Genomic DNA, 22,180 nt, shown 5'->3' on the forward strand with positions numbered 1-22,180 from the left:
ATTCACATCTATGCATGTTGCTTTTGAGCATTTCTGCAGTGCTTTTTTAGCTGTGCTTTCTTTTTTTTTACTGCGATTTTGCTGCGATTTTCATTTTGCTTTTTTTATGCTTTTTTTAGAAAATTTGTTTATGGGCAGATTTAAAAAGCAAATTGTGGTAAAAACGCACTGCATGCTTTTCTTCAGCTTCTTAAATGAAGTCTATTGAACCAAAAAAAGCACTGCTTTGCATTTTAAAAAGTCCCTGGCCCTTTCCAATAAATGCAGATGCACAAAAATGCATTGATGTGAACATTTTCCATAGGAACCCATGTTAAAAATAATGTCCTGTGTTTCTGCAAAAAGCATGAAAAAACGCATTGTTGTGAATGGAGCCTTAGCAACATGCTTTAGTGTGTAACATGTTGCTGAGCAACCCTCCCACCCCCAAAGTGCCCCCGCATCTTCATGAAAGCATGCTGAATTCTTCCTCCCCGCAGCAGGTGTCAAATTTAAAATTGGCACAATGCAGGTTTCTGACTGTATAGTTAATTCCCTCATTCACAGGGATCTCTGAATGAATGAACTACAAGTCACATATGACACATTGGTAGACAGACTTGTAGTTCTCAATGGAAAACAACATCACTGCACTCGTAGTCCACTGACACACTTATTCCAGCTTTCCAATTAAAAGCCTGTATAGAGGTACAGAGAGAGGACTGGAAGAAGAGTATGCAGGGGCCTGGCATTGCACCCAGCATCCACTGATAGCCAGTGCAATGCATGCTCCTGTGAAAAAAATGCATTTTTTTCTGCAAACATTTGTGCATTTATTTTTTTTTTTTACCTAGCCTTTAACTACTGTACCAAAAGTAGGAGGGGGCACTAGAGCTCTGTAGAAGGAAAGGGGAACACTGATGCTCTGTATGATGGAGAGGTAGGGCACTGGCTCTCTACAGAGGGAGAGGGGGTACTGAGGGCGGCTGTAGGTGTTAAGTGGGGCTGATTTTAGGGGTGCTGATTCTTCTTTATGGCAGGCTTTAACAGGAAGCTTAGTGTTTTTAACAGAATTACTTTTTACAAATGACTCTATCAGCAGAGCAGAGGATTGTAGGACAAGAGCAGTTCAGGTGATAAGGGCAAAGATGCAGCAATCACCTATTTTCATGGCTTACCAGCCGCAGTGGCAGCACTTCTCACTAATGGTTTAGAGAAGGGATGATGAGGAGCAGCAGTGTGTCCAGTCCAAGCTCTGCACACAAGGAGCACAACACAGAGAAATCCTCCACACAAAACAATCACAAGAAGAGCACAGGAAGAGGAGAGGGGAGTGGCTACAGCACACAGCTGACCACTACAATACCCACATATACCTGGGAGCAGGAAGAGTGACAATTAGGTAAAAGCCCTGGAAAGAGTGGGCAGTTGGGGAAAGCACCAGGAATCTCAGGCTTAACCTTTATATTAGGTTCTGGAGAAGTGGACCCCGCATTGCCTACCTAAAGTTTTGATTGTGGGTGATTTTATTGCCACCATATACCCCAATCTGGATAGACCAAAAACAAACAAAACCATACCAGAGAACTGCCCACTTGGTCCTTGGAATCATACTTTACTGAAGTCTGGCTATGAAAGTGTCCCGCAACTAGGGCCTACTCTTGCTTTTCTGTCAAATACAAAATTTCCTCCTGCATCAAGTTAGCATAACTTTTGGCCAGTTATCTCCCTGCAGGCCTATCAGACCATTGTCCATTGGGTCTACTGCTGTGAGACTAGTCAACACTGAAACATCCCTAGTCCTTAAAACTCATTTTGTCTCAAATACAGAAATATTGGGATTCTATTGCTGGGTCATCACTTCCAAGATAATCTGGGATGCTTTTAAAGCGTTCATTAGGGGTCACTGCATTATCGTGGTCTTGGCAATCTGTTCAGAGTAGCAGTTAACTACACAAAGCTTGCAGAAGACTGTAAATAATACAGTGGAGCAATACACCTCCTCTCACACCACAGTTTTAAACAGCTTCTGTCCGCAAAGAGGGAACTACATCTACAGTACACCTGGCTGATATTTCTAGCTTAGACCTCCATAGGCGTAAACAAGAGTTCTTTGAACACCGAGATAAAAATGGTAGATATGCTTGCACAACATGATGAATCACTCACTATTGTCCCAGAGGTCTGCACACCTGATGGCACTTTGGTCACTTCCCAGGAGGGAATATTGGCAGAAATGATTACATATTACACTGTCCTTTATTCATCCTCATTGCAGTCAGATTTTATTCCCTCCAACCTTGCCCTTCTGATAGACCCATTAGCATTGGGCTGTCTATTAGATTCTGAGGGGAACTTGCTTGTATGAGAAATAACCCCCTGACGAGGTCCTGTCGGCTATTAGCTCTTCTCCCAGTGGTAAGACTCCTGGACCCGATGGTCTCCCCATTGAATTTTTTTTAAGAAACACACAGACCTTTTGGTCCAAGATTGGCATTCTTTTATAATTTGTGTCTAGCCAATGGTGTGTTCCTCCCCTCTATGTGAAAGGCCCACATCATACTAATTTATAAAAGCCCCAAAGACCCCTCACTCTGTGCCTCCTTTAGGCTGATATTCCTTCTTAACTGCTATTTGAAAATACTAGCCAAACTTCTCAAATCTAGAATTAGCTAGAGTCATACCCTCATAGTCATACCCTCATAGACCTGGCCATACCCTCACAGACCATGACCAAACACTCTTCATGCACCATAAGTACCAACATACGGACATAATTATATGCAAGATTTTTTTTAATATTCATGCTCAACATCAGAATCAGGTCTCTAGAGCGATTGCTTCCTGAGAAAGATATCAACACAGTAGAGTGCTCTGGAAGATGGGCTTTCATAGACTGGTTGAAAACTCTTTACCATAAACCAACAGCCTCCATATGTCTGGGCAGCTTCCTTTCGGTCCCTTTTCAATTCTACCGGAGTACTAGGCAGGGCTGCCCTCTCTCCCCAACACTTTTTGCTTTGGCCATGGAACCCAAAGCGGAAGCCCTCTGTGTTTAACTGGATAATCCAGGTCACAGGGTAGGCTGGCTGGAGGAGAGGGTGGTCCTGTATGCTGAAGACCTATATTGTTCCTGAACGATGCTGGGTGCCCACCTTTGGAGATGTTCCATTTTTATGAGTCGAAAAGTTTAAATATTTAGGGGTTGCTGTCTCCCGGCAAGCTACTGATTATTTGGACCTCAACTTCAGGTTCAGCCTGCCCCTCTCCTTGATTGGCCATATCCTCATGAAATTGACATACCTGTTTCACCACTCCCTCCAATGGATGCCTAAAATCTTTTTTATCTAACTCAACAAATTATTCAATTCCTTTTTGTGGGGGGGACTGGCCAGGCCAGATGGCCAGAAGTATTCCTTTGCCATTGGATTAGTGACAGCACACTGGTGACTGAAACCCAATATCTCCAACACCATGTTGGAAGCTGCAATATTACATTCCTTTGAAGTACTCCAATTCCTGCTGAGTACCAAAGACCCTCTATTCACTTACCCTCTCCATGATAACTATTTTGAAAGACTGAAATATGGGATTTCATTTTGAGTTCCTGCCTTCTACCTTCAAAGGCTACTGACAGGCGGTAAGGAAGCAATGCAAAACATAACACGCGGCTGTGGGGTGTTGGTGGCGCTTCCCCGTTTGCCACCTGCTGATTGCTACATGTTGGGAAAACTGTGCCGCAAGCATATGTGAAGCATCGTGGCTGTGGCATGTAAACATCCCTGTCTGCTGCTGCTTTTTGCAGCCTAGAGGGGTTGATTGGCAGGCAGCCTTGCATTTTTGCCGGCCATCACAATGAAAAATGATCACTTAGTTTATACCATATCTAATGTGTTCATTTGGCTTTGAGAGAGCACTATTACTTATGTCTGTGGGATTTTAAGTTCATTTATGGTTAAATAAAAATGTATTTTTTTCTTATATATACCTTATATGTTTAACAAGGTCCCAGGCCTCCTTTGGTCTAATGAGAATCTACAGAGCCAGAGATAGTTGACATCCTTCTGACTATAGTGGGTAGTGAGGCATAGTGGGTGCAAGGTAGTTGAAGTTATTGGGCACCAGACACTTCTTGAAGGCAAAAGAGATTTTTATTTCTTTTAACTGAACTTTTGGGAGAGAGGGTTAGGGCCAGGACACCCTTAGGTAGTTGCAAGATTAATTGACAGACTCTGAGACTTCAACAGGAGGACAGCCATGCAGGGAAAGGCATCCAGCAAGCTGCCACATCTGCATGTGCAGGAATGCGGTTTCCTATGGCAACAGTCTTTAACAGTTCCTAACACAAAGCCTAACAGTTCCTTCACTTCCACTACAATCACTTCTTGTAGATCTTCAGCCAACTGAGCTCCCAGTCTCTCACTAGACTAGATGATTCACTGACACTGAATCCCTTGAGCTCCTCCAATCTTCACGGTGGTATCTTCCTCAAGCGTCACCCCTGCTGGGTCCCCTGCTGGGTCCCTAGCTTGGCACTCAAGATACCTCTCAAGCTTCACCCAATTGGCCTGCTCAGTCCCTGGCTTGACACACAAGTCTGCTCTGCAAGCTTCACCTCCGCTGGCTGGGTCCCTGGCCTGATGCCCACTGAAGTTTCCCGAATCTTTACCGTCCCCAGTTGGTGAGAATACTTCTCCGGTACTTGCTTCCGTTACTCACTGTGGTCCCTGGTAATAAGGTGGTTGGTCCCTTAATGGCGACAGCTTCCCCTCTACCTCCGATCATGACAGGTTCTCCAGCTGGCAGAACCGTCACTTCTGGTTGGATTGCAAGCTGCAATCCCAACTCTGTGCTGCTCTCTTGCTTCTGGATAGGCCCTCAGGCAGTCTAGCAGCCAGATGTGCCCGGGATAGGCCCAATCTCCGGCCTAGCAGCCCAGGCAGTACAACACACGTCCACCTAGACAGCTGTCCAGGTGGAACAGAACAGAACACTGATCACCTGACTCCACCCAAATATATAGGCTCTTCCAGCAGGCCAAGGGATCCAAGAAAACCCCTGTTCATTGGCTGGGACACACCACATACCCCTAATCTAACCCTGCATGTCCTTCTCACATCTAGTACCACCAAGTACCCGGCGACCTATCAGTAGAAGAGAAAAGCGCAACAAGGTCAGACTTGGGGAGAAATCAATTGATCTCTAACAATTAGCCAAGATGACTATTCCTGACAAGTATATTTTGGGGAGCAACCCTGCCTAAACTCCAGAGTGCTACATATGTATTTGTGAAACTTATTTTGTGAATGCTAGAATTGAAAACCTCATGGGATATGTGACATGCATATCCCTAGAGGCACCAGAAGCAAAGCACATCATTCTTATCTAGACAAGAATAGAGGACAAGGGGCAGGCCTGAGTGGGAAAAAAAGTGAAGGGAACAAGCATGTTGTAGATGAGGGAGGGTTTAAGAGGAAAAAAATACTTTTTAGGGTTCCATTTTAAGACCATATTTATTTAGCCAGATTTTAGCTTTAAAACAAATAAAATAATCAAGTGAATTATTGGTTAAAGTGTACAGGGTATTGATCACCTCAGTTTAGCTGCCTTAATTTTTTCAATGGAAATGTAAAAACAGTGACGATCAAGAAAATTGTGTAGGGCTGTTAAAATATTTTATATCATTTACATACACAAGTAAAAAAAGGTCAAATGCTGATGTAGCAATATTATAGATTCTCATATTCTGAACAGTTTTTTCACACACGTCATCTTTTCTCTTGACATGACTGTAGATGTGTGAAGCCATAGGTCTAGCATGTGACCTCTGTTTTATCCATGGTTTTCAGGTGCAATGGAGGGTCTTGTACTGACCATAAGACATCTTTATACCCATTTTAATTTGGCTTTTATGAAGACATGCTCGTGTGTTAATGGTAAAATAATTCAATAACAGCCCTTACAAAAAAGTTTAAGTTACATTTCCAGCCAGTTATAAAATATACAAATTAATGAATCTTTATATTTATTAATACAACATTACATTTATCTTTATTTTTTAATCCAAGCAGTATAAATACCTGTATTTGACTTGGTATCAGCCACTTGTAGACACCTTTTCAGCAGAGCTCAGACACAAAAGGAGAAGCAGCTCAATCGGGTGTGCTGAAGTGTAAGAAACATGTTGATAGGTGGAGAGAGCAGAGTAGCAGAGATGAGTCTGCTCTTCTATCACTGTGCAGTTACAGGTGGTCAGTGGGGAAGTAACCTGTAATTGAGGCTTCAGCTGAGAAAGATTAGATCCTTTCACTGTCAGACAAGGCTGTGCTGTGGGGCAGAACTGTGTATATCTTAGGACTGTATGGACAGAAACACAATACCTTTGGCAAGTAAAATAGTTTTCCTATATGTACTTTATCTGTATTGTATTTAGCCGTTTGCCTGAAGTTCAGCTTTAAGCTCCAAGCTATTCTCAATACCATGTATGTTTTAAACCATAATTACATTTAAATGATACATTATTTACGTTGGACAAGCACAAACTAGTGAATAGAAATTTAATAAGGTGTCAGATGTGACATTCAAGGACAAGGGCTAAGCCATGCAAAGTACCATGACCATAATTGAAATGTTCACTGTCTTATACAACTTCCTAAAAGCAAAATGTTATCCCATGTCTTACTCTCATGACCATATAGTGTATATATGTAATGACATGAATAACAAGTTTTCTTATTTTACATTTAGATAACAGAAGTAAAAGATAGACTGAAGATTTCAAGGAAAATGTGGTCAAACCTCCCTTATTCGATCTGTAAAGAAGAAAGAATAACGGGAAGAGAATTAAATGAAGAGCAGTGCTGGAATGGACACACCAAAGCCCCGTAACTTTTTTTAAGTGATCTTAGAAAATGCAGAAACTGTAGCAGAGTCACTAAAACAATCTTATTAGGTGATAGGCTAGGTGTACTGGTCATTCAGTAATTGTTTGTGGGATTTACTGTTCATAGCTTTTTCAGATCTCAAGACTTTAGAAGTATTTCTAAAAGCTTTACTGCAAAGATGAACTTTCCATTAGTTTTCACCTACTGCAACTTAGGAATTATGCTGTAAATCACACTTTTCACAAAGTTTTTGGTTTCTACTTATGTTTGTGTTTAAAGCTAGCTATATATCAGTAGATTTTGGAATTAACAGTTATACAAATATTCATATGCAAAGTTGTGTGAAAATTCTTTGTACATTCAATGACTGAATGAGAGTCATTCGAAAGTACTTCAAAATTTTGTTTGCTTTTAACATTTGATTTTAAAATTAATGACATTTCCTTAACAAAAAACACATACACTTTTAGAAATTTGTTCATTTGGAAAAGCTGATTTGACCCCGCTAATGATTAGAAAATGGAACCAACATTCTTAAAAACACAAAAGTGTCAGGTGTTTTTTTTTTTTTGACGAAACGCTGCTGCCAGGAGGAAAGGCTTTTAGGAGAGTTTCCAAAACATTCTGTGTGCAGGAGGTCTTAAAGGTTAGATAGTAGAATGTTTGTTGCGAACTACAATACCCCACTTTTCTTGTGGGAGAGAAGGCTCTTTCCATCAACTAATGTAGACCTCACCCGCCTATCTATATGGGCACCAGAATAGATGTTTACCTGATGTGATGGTCTACAGTGGGTCCTTTAGAAAGATACATCACCAGCCAGATTTATCAAACAGTTGGATTGTTATCTACTGTAAATAGCTTTACTGCCAGGGCCAAACATTTTATTAAAGTACATTCAAAGGGTTCAATATGGTAGTCTAAACAAGTAAATGTGATGCACAAGCACCATAAAGTAAATATTTTTTTATTATTCTAATTAAGAATAACATTTTTAAAAAATACATAATCGAGGGTACACATGATTGTTAATTAAACTTTAGCCCCTGCACAAGCAATTCTAAACCACAAGTAAGTGATAAAAAAATTAAAGAATCAGTTTAGCAGAATGCAAAATTTCCATGTTGTTTTAATATGTACAACATTAGAAAAATTGATTGAAGCTTTCCTATCACTGATGAAGATCAGAGTCCATGATGGATATATAAAAACAAACACCTTTTGTAAACCCACTGCAGAGAACACACTCTTGCACACTGCCAGTCATCATCCTACTAAAACCATTAAAGAAATACCTCAAGATCAGGCAAGCAATACCTCAAGGTCAGTTCCTCAGAATTATTATTAATTATATCCAGGCGCTTCCAAGAACAAGGCCCCCCATCAATGGCCTAGAATATGTAAATCTAAGGCATGGCATGAAAAAAGTTCTTGTACATAAAAATTATATCTAAGTGTCAAAAACATGGCCAAACCCCTCTTGTTCATCTGATTAGACCTTATGGGTCTCATTGGAATTATCTACTGCAGGCATTTCTCCACCAGGGTTCCGTGGAACCCTGGGGTTCCTCCAGAGGTTGCTAGGGGTTCATGAGCTGTGGCTGATGAACCACCTATTTGATGATGACTACAGAGTTTAAGATTCAGCATCACTTAGCAAAGCCAGCAGCATGACACCAAATATCTTTTTAGCTGTCTTTAAGAGTGGCATTCTGAATACCACTTTAAGGGGGACATTCTTCCAATAGACAACCAATATAAGGAGCATTGTTCCTATTCCTGATGATTTGGTTTTAGTAAGGGTTCCTCAAGACATGAAAACAATTTTTGGGGTTCCTCTAGAGTTAAAAGGTTGAGAAAGCCTGATCTACTCTATGTAGGATACTCCAAAGACATTGGTATATTCTTATGATTACCCTGCAAGTAGCCAAATTTGTAGGCCTGAGCCCTCTAGTAATCGCTCAGTAAGCAAAAAACTTAAAGGATCACCTAGTTAAATCAGAATTTACTTTCCAGAATGGTTGTCACAGAGTAATCTCCAGTGCTTTGCTAATTGGGACAAGTCTTGCAGCTTTCACATAAGATCATTTATATCATGCAGGACCACAAAAGTGATTTATGTAATCACTGGTCTGTGTGATAAAACAAAGTACAAATTCCAAATACACATTGGTGAACATCTGCGTGATATTGCTGTGAAAAAGCAGTTGAGCCAACTGGCACAACACTTTCAGAAATACTACAATTTCAATTGACAGCTATTCGTAGGACTTTATGGGGAAACTAGGAGAAAACCAAAAGTGCAGAAGCACTTATAAGTGATGCAGCTCAGTTTTTTGTGAGAGGTACTATGTTTAAAAAAGGCTTACCTTGCGTTCCTGATTCCAAGACAGTCTGGTCTGCTCCAGACCCCTGGCAGTGCAGATGTTAAGTTGAAGACAGCATTAAATTCTGATCTTTAGGATTGGATTGCTTGGGTAATGAGACCAGACATTTCATAGAACACCTGCTTGTACTAAATTGTTAAGCAGAGGCAAGGCCAGGGCAAATGGTAGGGCAGGACTGGCAGTGGAAAAAAAATTAAAGAGCAAGCATAAGGTCAAGGCAGGGCAGGCTTTAGGCAGAATACAGAAGCCAAACACATTTCAAGTCATAACAAAAAGCACAAAAGTAGTAGCAAATCTCAGTACTAGTCAGAAACAAGTGCTGTGTTCAAGGAGTCATAACAGGAAAACAGGTCAGATTATAAAATAGCAGCCTAATAGGTCGGGGTGCATACACCTTTCTCTCAACAAAAGCACTAATTTAAAGGAAACGTGTCATGAGAAAAAAATGGTGGCTGCCATTGTTGACCTACTTCTGAAAATAACAGAAAACAGAAACTCCGCGCTTAGGACTACAAAAGAAGGTATGCAGCCTCCCCTGATAGACCCATGAGGGGGCTAGTATTTATAATACTACGCAGAATAATGCACATTACGAACCTTGAACCTTGACTTCATTTTTTCTTTTGTGATTTACATACTGTATTTGTTTAGGGTCACTGTTAAAACATTCAATCTAGCGCCAGACAGGCAACTGTCATTTTCAGAAGTAGAAATAAAAAATGGGGTGAATGGCGCTCCCTAATTGGGGTGTATGTGAACTGTATGCACAACACCAGTGCTACCAAAACCACTATAATGATTTACACATTATGTAAAACCCCCTATAAACGTATATCTATATCGAAACAAATCAATCAATTATGAATAATAATGCCATAAAATATATTACATAATGTGTAAATCATTATAGTGGTTTTACATAATGTGTAAATCATTATAGTGGTTTTGGTAGCACTGGTGTCATTTTTTCATCTTATATTTTATGGCATTATTATTCACAATTGATTGATTCGTTTGGATATAGAAACACGTTTATAGGGGGTTTTACATAATGTGTAAATCATTATAGTGGTTTTGGTAGCACTATGCATACAGTTCACATACCCCCCAATTAGGGAGCGCCATTCACCCCATTTTTTATTTCTACTTCTGAAAATGACAGTTGCCCATCTGGCTCTAGATTGAATGCTGTTTTAACAGTGACCCTAACAAATACAGTATGTAAATCACAAAAGAAAAAATTAAGTCAAGGTTCAAGGTTCGTAATGTGCATTATTCTGCGAGTTAGTGGTTCAGAAAGTATTGAAACTATCAGATCAGCATGTAAGCCAGGGATCTAGTATTTTCAAAAGACCACACCACAGCAAATGTTATAGACACATGCCTGGTTGGACACTTAAAGAGTGGCTGTTAAACCTTTTTTTTTGGGGGGGGGGGGTGTAGAGTAGGGAAGGGTTGAATTCTATCATGTTCTTATAGCTCTAGGTCTCACCCACTTTGAAGATTTTCCTTTTCTTCATGTCCCAGAGACATGGCAGTATAATAAATAAATCTCCCCTAAGTGATGGGAAATGCCATCTTTAACAGTTATTGCATTCTCAATTGGAAGGTTTTCCCTTACCTCCTATTCCTGTTGGTAATCAGTGGTCACAAGGGTAAGTAATGAGGGTACATTTCCCTTGTGGGGAGAGGCAGGAATATAAAGTAGGTGTAGGTTTTAACTCTTCCATATTCTGCCCAAAATTAGAAAAAAAAGTTCCCCCTAATGAATACTGCAAGAAGTTTACAGCTGTATTACCTATATCAGAAAGACACATTAAGCATTAAACATTTCATTTTCTTAGGGATTACTTAAAGCTGCACACCTTAATATATTTACTATCTATGAATTCAAACAAAAAGAAAAGCAATCAATAAAGTAGGAATTTATCTAGGGTCATCTATTTCTACTTTCTGAAGGATACAATTTTTAATAAGATTTTTTTTCTGAACCTGATCTTTCTCCAGTATTTACATTTTCCTTACATGGTCGGTTGTCAGTTCATAAAAAACAACTTGTTTTTTATTCTTCTAATGTTTTAATTTATCTGAAGAAACACCTGATAATTATATCACCTCTGTGATATTATTTTATATACCAGCAATATATCTACAGTGACTTTTAGTACCATATGCTGTCATGGCCACAAGCATCATTAACGACAGATGCCTGGCCTATAGTTTATCTTATACAATACATGCATCCTACTGAGACTTAGTTCAGATTCCTATTTATTATTAGTAACAGCACTGCATACATTAGATTGTACTGTATTCTCTTAACACAACTGGTTCAGCTAAACAGTCCAACTGTCAGGGAATATAACCTTGAAGCCGCCACCTTAAACAGAGTTACGCTTTAAAAATACACATGAGAGGGGTGGTGCAGGGGTGGCCATAGTAGCCCATGGAAACATATGGAGCCTGTGGGCTTGGGAGGCTCAGGGAGATCAGGTACATCCTTCAAGTGTGCAATCTACTCACAGGTGATGCTTCCCTATTCTCGCTCTGAAGACATCATATATGCAGAGCATCTGGAATGTTCATGTCACTTCCCATGTCAGACCACAGGGGTATGCAGTAAATGCCTCCCCATGAGTTTCTAGGGGCTGTTACTAAGCCCCTAAAAAGCAAGCAAAAACATTAGGTAAAAAAAAAATTTTTGTTGACTTGTTTGAAAATGGTGCTCATTTGTAAACCAACCAATTTTGTTTGTTATAAAAGGTAATGTTCAGCATTGGTCTTGAGTTTTCATATGGGTCTGGTATAGTAGGATTATATTTCTATATTCTTGAATTTCTCAATATAGATGTATCATACATTTGTAAATAAAGCCAGTTTAATTTAAAAATTAGATGTCTACCAATATGAAACTTGCCTGAAACGACAAAACAAACTGTTAACAAAGTATGAAAATCATGTGAAAGTGACTGATGCTTTGCCAGCAGTCATTGCAATAACTAAATGCACATTACATAGAGTCCTCGAGATAATTTAGTCATTGTTGTCTTTTTTTTTTAAATCACTGGCGAGTATGATTGGGAAATGCCACTGTCCAACCTTAAAGATGAAAATGAACACCGTAAACCAGCACAGTGCAAAAATAAATCAATTCTATCAAGTGTTATTATAACATTTAATCTATCAGATGTTTGTCACAGAGCAGAATTTCAATGATGGCAAATTATTCATGATATCGAACTGCGCTGTTCTTGATATGCAGCTGAGAGCTAAACAATGATAAGTAACCTCATACAGATTAATGTACTTGACGTTCTGCGTGATGAGAAAATAAACACTGGAGGACAATTTTCTTTAAATTGTCTATTTTTTTTTAACTGGCTGGTGACTTGGATGTTTATATATAGTATATATAAAGTATCTCACAAAAGTGAGTACACTCCTCACATTTTTGTAAATATTTTATTACACTTTTCTACAATGTAAAGTAGTGGGTGTACAGCTTGTATAACAATGTAAATTTGCTGTCCCCTCAAAATAACTCAACACACAACCATTATTGTTTAAACCGCTGGCAACAAAAGTGAGTACTCCTTTAAGTGAAAATGTCCAAATTGGGCCCAAACTGTCAATATTTTGTGAGGCCACCATTATTTTCCAGCACTGCCTTAACCCTCTTGGGTATGGAGTTCACCAGAGCTTCACAGGTTGCCACTGGAGTCCTCTTCCACTCCTCCACGACGACATCACAGAGCTGGTGGATGTTAGAGACCTTGCGCTCCTCCACCTTCCCTTGGAGGATGCCACACAGATGCTCAATAGGGTTTAGGTTTGGAGACATGCTTGGCCAGTCCATCACCTTTACCCTCAGCTTCTTTAGCAAGGCAGTAGTCATCTTGGAGTTGTGTTTGGGGTCGTTATTTGCGGCCCAGTATCCGAAGGGAGGGGATCATGCTCTGCTTCAGTATGTCACAGTACATGTTGGCATTCATGTTTCCCTCAATGAACTGTAGCTCCCTAGTTCCGGCAGCACTCATGCAGCCCCAGTCCATGACACTCCCACCACCATGCTTGACTGTAGGCAAGACACACTTGTCTTTGTGCTCCTCACCTGGTTGCCACCATACACGCTTGACACCATCTGAACCAAATAAGTCTATCTTGGTCTTATTAGACCACAGGACATGGTTCCAGTAATCCATGTCCTTATGCCCCGTACACACAGTCGGACATTGATCGAACATTCCGACAACAAAATCTTAGGATTTTTTCTGACAGATGTTGGCTCAAACTTGTTTTGCGTACACACGGTCGCACAAAGTTGTCGGAATTTCCGATCGCCAAGAATGCGGTGACGTAAACCACGTATGACGAGACTAGAAAAGGCCAGTTCAGAACCAAGTGCGGCACCCTTTGGGCTCCTTTTGCTAATCTCGTGCTAATAAAAGTTTGGTGAGAGACGATTCGCGCTTTTTCAGACTAGTGGTTTTCAGATCGTTTTCTGCTGTTCAGTTTGTGCTTGTGGGTTTGTATCTGCTCTTCAGTGCGTGCAGCGAGTACCATTGACTTGTCAGTGTGTTCTTGTTCGTTCATTACTGTTTTTCAGGTCGCTCTTCACAGGCCTTGCTGTTCTTCAGTGTGTTCTGTTACTTCGTTCTGAGCAGCCGACCGTTTTCTAGCCATGTTGCGTATACGTACTCCTTGTGGAGTTCGTGCTGTGCGGGGGCTTGGTGTTGGGGTCCTGACCTTGACACAAGTCCAGTTCATGAACAGGGTGGGGAGGAGTTCATGGACCAAGAATTGGTTGCTTCAGGGTGACCAGTTCTGTCATATGCCTTTGCTCCGTGAGATCCGTGAGAATAATCCTGATGATTTCAGGAAATTTCTCCAGATGACGGACCCTGTATTTTACCGTTTGTTGGCTTTGCTGACCCCCTATATCAGCAGGCAGGATACCTGCATGAGGCAAGCCATCACTCTGGAGCAGAGGCTCGTCGCCACCCTGCGGTACTTGGCGACGGAGAGAAGCCTGCAGGACTTGAAGTTCTCGACAGGCATCTCCCATCAGGCTCTGGGGATCATTATCCCAGACACCTGTTCTGCCATCATCCACGTTCTGCAGAAGGAGTATATTAAGGTAAGATTTTTATCCTTTAATATCACATTTTATTGTATATAATGTTTGCTAATATATTGTATTTCTTTCCTCATTCCCTAATTACCATGATTGTAATATGCTGTGAATGTCCCCTTTGTTCTCATGCATGCTGGATTTTTATGTAATTTTTTTTGGTCCTTCATACTTATTTGCCTTCACTTACCTCCCCAGCATGGTCTCCTGCCCCTATATTTACCTAATGTAGTCATTTAACAATGTATTTTATCAGCTCCATAGTAGTGCTTTACCCCAAACACCCCTAAAATGTTTTTAAATGTGATTTGTGCTTTAAATTCAGGCAGAGTGCCAGAGGCTTTTTTTGGGGGGTCCCCAAATCATTTGGAACCCTCCCTCCCCCCAACTGCTAAGTCAGCTGATACCAATTCTCTATCTATCCTCAATCATCCATCTGCTGACTTTGCCAAACCCATACACACTATACCCATCTCTTCTGTGCTCAGATTTATGGATGAATTCCCCAAAGCATGTAGTGCAAGGGCCTGCCTGTATGCTTTCAAATGGTACTGTTTCAAGTTTTTGTATCCTATTATTATCTTGATAGGTAATAGCAGAATGTCCAAATGTGCTCAAATGTGTACAGTGTGTATTTATATCTTTGTATTATGACACTTCTTACCTGTCCAGTGGGCTGCCAATAGTGTAACTAAGGAGGGACTGTTCCAAGTAATTCACATTATTTAGGCATTCATCTCTCAATGAAGTGGAGAGGGTTACCTGTCCAAGAGCTCCCCCCCTATAATGTTAGAAATGGCCCAATGGGGGGGGGGAATATGATAGGTGTACCTTATACTTTGGTCTTTAAAAATTCCCATAAATCAATGTTATCTTGATGTTGGCCAAGAATGTTTGTGTCTAATCAGCTTTCCATGTTTATGTGCAAAAAGCCAAATTTTTTTTTTGTTTTCCTCAACAGTTTCCTTCCACACCACAGGAATGGCAGACTGTGGCCGCCCACTTTGCCCAGCGGTGGGACTTTCCTAACTACGGAGGGGCAATTGATGGGAAACACGTCCACATCATCCCACCACCCAACTCGGGGTCGTACTATTATAATTAAAAGGGGTTCAATAGTATTGTGATGTTGGCGGTGGTGTCGACTACTTATGAGTTCCTGTATGTGGACGTGGGGAATAATGGCCGGATGTCCGATGGTGGAGTCATCGCCCAGACCGAGTTCTACAGGCGTCTCCAGAATGGCAGCTTGGACTTGCCACCTCCAGAAGACAATGTGGAAGGACTCCCATTCGTCTTCATTGCGGATGAAGCCTTTGCGCTGGGGGACCATCTTATGCGGCCATTCCCGATGAGGACCCTCACCCCGGACCAGAGGGTTTTTAATTCCGCATATTTCTTACACCCATACATAGGGCGGAGTATAAACTGAATCACATTATCCTGGCGTGCTGTGTTCTACACAACTTTTTACGGCAACATTCTGCCAACTATGCTGGCTCAGTTGGGCCTGAAGCCGGAATTCAAAATGAACCAACCCTGACGGCGCTTGAAAGTGGCCGTCCTGGCTCGCCCTCCCTGAGTGCCCGTGATGTCCGGCTAAGATACCTGGAATTCTTTGCGGGTAGGGGGGCTATCAATATGCCAGACAATGTGTGAAACCTTTATCAAATAAAAAAAACATTAAGCAAATCTTTGGTGACATTTACTGCTTGTGTTTGTTTTAGCTGACCCTGACAGAAATGTGTGGAGTCCTGAAAATGGCGTGATTGTGTAACCTTACAAAGCACTGTTGGGTGTTATTTACTAAAGGCAAAGACACTTTGCACTACAAGTGCACTTGAAACTGCACTTGTAGTGCAAAGTGGATTTGCCCTTAGGAAATAACCCTCGTTGTCATAGAAAGCAGCAATTAGAGCACCACAAAAGTGTTGGAGCGTTGAGACAATTATCCACACATTCTTGATTAACAATCTTTTAATACCTGCACAATCACATGTGCATTTCGACAAGGTTTTTAAAACAAACCAACATGTTTGTTGTATAACAATTTTTGGGGTGGCATTAGAAAAAGTAGAAATGTCCATTTAAGATAAAACAGGCATGTTTCAAACCAACAAGAAAGATACAAATCTTGAACTTACAAAGTTCACATTTGGTAGAACTTGAAGGAAATATCAGACATGAGTATTTAGGAACTGTGTTTGATATTGCGTTCAGATGGGGTGAAGTCACCCCAGGAAAAGCCAAATTTTGAAGATGCACACCAATTTACGAATGTCAACATGTGCTAGCTGCCATCACGGGGGATCAAGGGACGTGTTTTGGGGGAGCAACCCCTTCCTCTCAGCTACTTTATTATTGAGGAAGGGGTTGCACCCCCAAAACGCGTTCATTGATCTCCTGTGATGGCAGATAGCACATGTTGACACACTGAAAATTTGGCTTTTCTACAATTCGACAAAAAATTTAAAAATTGTAGCACACCATAAAAGAAAGGGATTTGGAGGGGTTTTAAACTCTCCCCAAAACATCAATGATGTTCTTATTTTTTTGAATAACATCATTGATGTTTTTCTTGATATTTTCCAATGCAACATTACACCCCATGATCTCCCCAATCAGGATCTGTGCACTTTCCGAGGTGAAATGCCCTGGATCCACAACATCACAATCACCTAAAAATATAGAAACCAAAAAAAAAAACGTATTATAAATATGCCGGCATCCATCTCTTACCTGAGCCTGTGGTCTCAGACACTCACCTGTTGTGTTGACTAGTTCCACGTCTTCCTCCTCCAGCTCTTCTTGTCTTTTGGGGATTTCCCCTTCTTCCAGAGGTGGGGGGTCTCTGGTCTCCTCGGATGAGGGGTGTCCTCCGAGTCTTTTCTCCCCTATGTAAAAAAAAAAAATGGTATACTTAGCACACAGATATTTGATGGCAGAACTATAAATATGAAACATTGCTTGGAAGTGGGGTACAATTGTCTGTTTTGGGAGAGTTCCAAGATGTAGAGTTTTGAGTGTCCTTTGTCAAGCTTCAATACTTTACCTGTTTTGTCCAAGCTTCACAGATGGAGACACCCCTATAGTATACACTGGAGCACCTGTGTGGGCCCCCTAATAAAAACGGTGTTTTTGTGTCCCACAGTAGTGCTCCAGTGTCCAGATGTGAAAACTGCTGCTGAGTGTCCTCTCCTTACACAGAATCGAGTTTGCATTTCATTCTAGTAACAAACCCATCTACACAACCAATTTAATTTCATACAAGTAGGCACTAAAAAATGTGGTCAAATGCATATGGCCAAAACAATGGTGTTTTATAGGCCGAAAGAAAAATGTTTGGTACGAACGAATAATGTGCCCATGAACATGAAAGTTGCCATTTTAAACTGTACAACAGTTAAGAAAAGCACATGGAGCAGCATGAACGTAATAAACACAAAAAGAATAGGAACACAGCACAACTACTTACTTTTTTGCAGCACTCTCCGGATCTTTCGGTACTGGTCATGCTCTCTTAATTTCAGGTCTGACCACCGCTTCCTGAGCTGCTCTTTCGATCGACGCACCCCAAAATTCCGGTGCAGACTTTTGACCACTTTCGCCATTATCTTGGCCTTTTGGACATTGGAGTTGGGGTAAGGTTTATACTTTTCATCATAGTCGGCCCTCTTCAGGATGTCGACCATCTCCAACATCTCCCCAAAGGACATATTGGAGGCCTTAAATCTTCTGCTTCTGGATCCAGACGTTTCCGGCTCCGGGCTTTCCTCCTCCTCCTCCTCGTTGCTATAATTAGCATGCACCTGCTGTGTCTCCACCATGTGCTCTTCCCCCACTGTGCCGAACGAAAAGGGGTGGGGAATAGACTAGAAAGAACGTCAGGGGCGGGCGGAGTTACACGCATGCGCAGTGTGTATAAAGCGTAACACGCGTGCGTAGTACGTACGATCTGTGAGCGGAGGAAGGAGTATCGGAGGCGCCGATCGTGATAACGAAGGTAAGATCTAAACTTGGGCCTATACTGCATCTAGATTGAGGCCTATACTGTAACAAGATTAGGAGAGTTTTGTCTGACATTAGGGTTTGTCTTGTGTTGTGTCTTGCAGTGAAAATGGATATCTTGAAAGATAACGACTTTATGGCAATCTTCATTGATATGTTCAGGGAGCTGCCTTGTCTATGGGAGATAAACCACCCTGAATATAAGAACCAAACAAAGAGGAAGGCAGCACTGGATCAATTGCTGGAATTTGTGAAGACAGTGATCCCCACAGCAGACATCACCTATTTGAAGATCCTAATTGGTGGCCTGAGGAGCACTTATCTAAGGGAGCACAAGAAGGTCCAGGATTCCCAGAGATCTGGAACTGCAGATGACATTTATGTCCCCAGGCTGTGGTACTATGACAGGCTTCATTTTCTGGCAGGTCAGACTGAACCCAGGTCATCACTCTCCAGTCTTCCTTCCAGGCTTCCTTCCCCCCAACGCCCAACCTGGGCCTTCCGGGCAGCAACATGTGGAGGAGCCTAGCTTAAGCCAGGTATAGCATTCCTCTAAATATTTCTGCTTGTCCAATCAATGATGTTAACTAGATGTTAGTTTGGAGTACTAATTTATGATTGTGATTGATGATGCAAAAACTAAAACCATGTCCCGTTTTCATACACAGGGAAGTCTCAGCCAGGAGGTGGCCGAGCCAAGCAGGCTGCCTGATACCCAGGTCCCTCCCCTACACCTTCAAAGACAAAGTGGCAGGAAGAGGAGTAACCTAGAGGAGGCTGCCATAGGCCTCTTTTGGAAGGCTACAGAGGCCCTAAGAACCCCCCACACTGTGGAGGAGGACTTTTCTTGCATAACTGCCTACAAAATGCTGCAGATGGAGGAGGGCCAATGACTCCTGTGTGAGTCCTTAATTTTGGAAGCTTTCAATAAGGGGTTAAGGGGCCAAATAACATGTGCTACCCACATTTGTGACCTCACACATAGTCCTCCTCCTCCAGGTCCTACTACTCCTCCTCCTCCAGGTCCTACTCCTCCTCCTGCCACATCTCCAACACCAGAGCCACAGCCGGGAAGGAAGCGTGTAAAGAAGACCAGAAAGTGATGACCCTGGGTCCAGTCTGGTCTGGCAAAAGATGCAGCCTCTTGTAGTACCACAGCCTGGGGACACAGATGTCATCTGCTGCTTTCATGATCTCTGGGACTTCTGGAACAGGCTGCACTCCCTTAGATAAGGACTCCTCAGGCCACCAATTTTGATGTTAAATAGTTGATGTCTGCCCTGGGGGTCCAAGGCTTTGCCAATTTCTGCTGTTTCTCCAGTGTTGCCTCCCTCTTTGGTTCTGAGCCCTTAATAAAAGATTTTTTGTTTCAATTATACTTGCCTATGTGTGTTTTCCTTAAAAAAGGATAGTTTGTTTGTAAGGAGGCAGGTACATTTCAAAAATACAATGTGAAATTAACAAGGGACACCAACACCAAGCAACCTTCTTGAGATTAAATAATATAAGATATCAATGGTGTTGTGGTAACTTGACACACAAAACACACACAAAAATATTAGGGAGTAAAACTAACCAAAAAATAAAACAAAGATCAGCCTTGAAAAAATACAAACCCAAAAAAAACAAAAAACAGCCTTTAAAAAAAAAAAGAAAACAACCCAAAAATAATTTTGTCAGATGTGACAAATCAAAATATATTGAGGGAATCCCGATAAATAATAAAGAAAGAAGTTTGAGAGAAGTCTGTGTGAATATGAGCAGCAAAACTACTTCATTCTTCTCACATTATAAAGAAGAAGAGATTGCGCTGTATTAAACCATTTTTTACATTGCACCGTGACGAAAATGCTGTATCCATTGCGAACGCTAATTTTACCAGACCGAGCTGTTCCGTCTCAGAATTTCTTCTGAGCATGCGTGGCACTTTGTGCGTCGGAACTGGCCACACACGGTCGGAATTGACGTGATCGGATTTTGTTGTCGGAAAATTTTATAGCCTGCTCTCAAACTTTGTGTGTTGGAAAATCCGATGGAAAATGTCTGATGGAGCCCACACACGGTCGGAATGTCCGACAACATGCTCTAATCGGACATTTTCCATTGGAAAATCCGACTGTGTGTACGGGGCATTAGTCTTCAGCAAACTGTTTGCTGGCTTTCTTGTGCATCATCTTTAGAAGAGGCGACAGCCATGCAGACCAATTTGATGCAGTGTGTGGCGTATTGTCTGAGCACTGACAGGCTGACACCCCCCCTCTTCAACTTCTGCAGCAATGCTGGCAGCATTCATATGTCTATTTCCCAAAGACAACCTCTGGATATGACGCTGAGCACGTGCACTCATTTTTTTGATCTACCATGGTGAGACCTGTTCTGAGTGGAACCTGTCCTTTTAAACCACTGTATGGTCTTGGCCACCATGCTGCAGCTCAGTTTCTGGGTCTTGGCTATCTTCTTATAGTCTAGGCCATCATTATGTAGAGCAACAATTCTTTTTTTCAGGTCCTAGGAGAGAGCTTTGCCATGAGGTGCCATGTTGAACTTCCAGTGACCAGTATGAGAGAGTGAGAGTGATAACACCAAATTTAACACACCTGCTCCCCATTCACACCTGAGACCTTGTAACACTAATGAGTCGCATGTCACCGGGAAGGGAAAATGGCTAATTGCGCCCAATTTGGGCATTTTCACATAGTGGTGTACTCACTTTTGTTGCCAGTGGTTTAGACATTAATGGCTGTTTGTTGAGTTATTTTGAGGGGACAGAAAATTTACACTGTTATATAAACTGTACACTCACTACTTTACATTGTAGCAAAGTGTAATTTCTCACTTTTGTGAGATACTGTATAGAGAGAGAGAGAGAGAGAGAGAGAGAGAGAGAGAGAGAAAGCAATACAAAAATTCATTTGTTTCCAACTAAAACTTAAATAATCTGTTTCAACATTTTGGGTTACAATCAGAGGTTTTGTTGCATATATTTGCAGATACATGTGAAGCCACACTGATGCAACAAGGCAAATCTGCAAAGTGTGATCCCCAACTCAAAATTGTTGAAGCTCCCAAAAAAAAAAAAAAATTAAAGCTGGTATGCCTTAGCCCTATCTTCCTTAAATTTACAGCAGCACACCAGAGGCCAAGAATTGCTTAATGGCAGCTGTAGACCTCTAGTGTGCATCTGCACCAAATCCCACAAAGCAAAAATAGCAGCCCCTTTTGAAAAATTAAAGGTGCTCATAGGCAGTGGAAAACACAGAACAATACACATTTTTCCCAGCACACTAAGCAGTTACAAAGCACAAAAAGCCTTTTAAATATTATGAGTTTGCTGGACAAACAAACCCCATAGCCATTAATATGGAATCTCCCCCCATAATGGTCTCTGCCCTCCTGGGAAAGCTTTCCACTATATTTTGGATTTTGTCTGTGTGGATCTCCCTTTTAGCCAAAACAGCATTTGAGAAGCCATGTATTGGTTGGAATACACCTGACTCCTGAAGTTTGGAAGCACACAATTGTCTAAAAAGTTTTTGTTGTAGTTTCAACAGTATCCTTCACTGGTAACACCTAACACAGTAATACGGAGGGGTGTCCACATACTCTTTTGGCCAAAATTGTTATATTTCACTTGTAAAACATACTGCATATAATAAAGATCTTGTACTACTGAAATTAATACATTCCAAGAGCTTACGCAAGTATATTCTTGCCATGCTAAAGTGGCCAGACGTGACCTCTGTGCTTCACGACAGAATGGCTGCCAATGTAATGAACTCTTGAAGCAGATA

The 22,180-nt window shown here is 41.4% G+C and overlaps 1 protein-coding gene and 1 long non-coding RNA gene across 2 annotated transcripts in view; one reads left to right on the plus strand and one right to left on the minus strand.

The window, feature by feature from the left end:
• GPC6 (glypican 6) overlaps nucleotides 1-22,180 on the plus strand; it is a 1,118,958-nt gene that overhangs the window by 1,091,268 nt on the left and 5,510 nt on the right. The window contains exon 8 of the mRNA XM_073614370.1: nucleotides 6,727-6,863. Within this exon, the coding sequence (XP_073470471.1) occupies nucleotides 6,727-6,863 (137 nt within the window). The remainder of the gene's footprint in view (nucleotides 1-6,726; nucleotides 6,864-22,180) is intronic.
• The window catches only part of LOC141127669 (uncharacterized), a 212,925-nt gene that overhangs the window by 140,390 nt on the left and 50,355 nt on the right, over nucleotides 1-22,180 (minus strand). The gene's annotated exons all lie outside the window — the stretch shown is intronic.

Source organism: Aquarana catesbeiana, linkage group LG02 (genome assembly GCF_042186555.1).
Source record: "Aquarana catesbeiana isolate 2022-GZ linkage group LG02, ASM4218655v1, whole genome shotgun sequence".
In the NCBI taxonomy this organism is placed as follows: domain Eukaryota; kingdom Metazoa; phylum Chordata; class Amphibia; order Anura; family Ranidae; genus Aquarana; species Aquarana catesbeiana.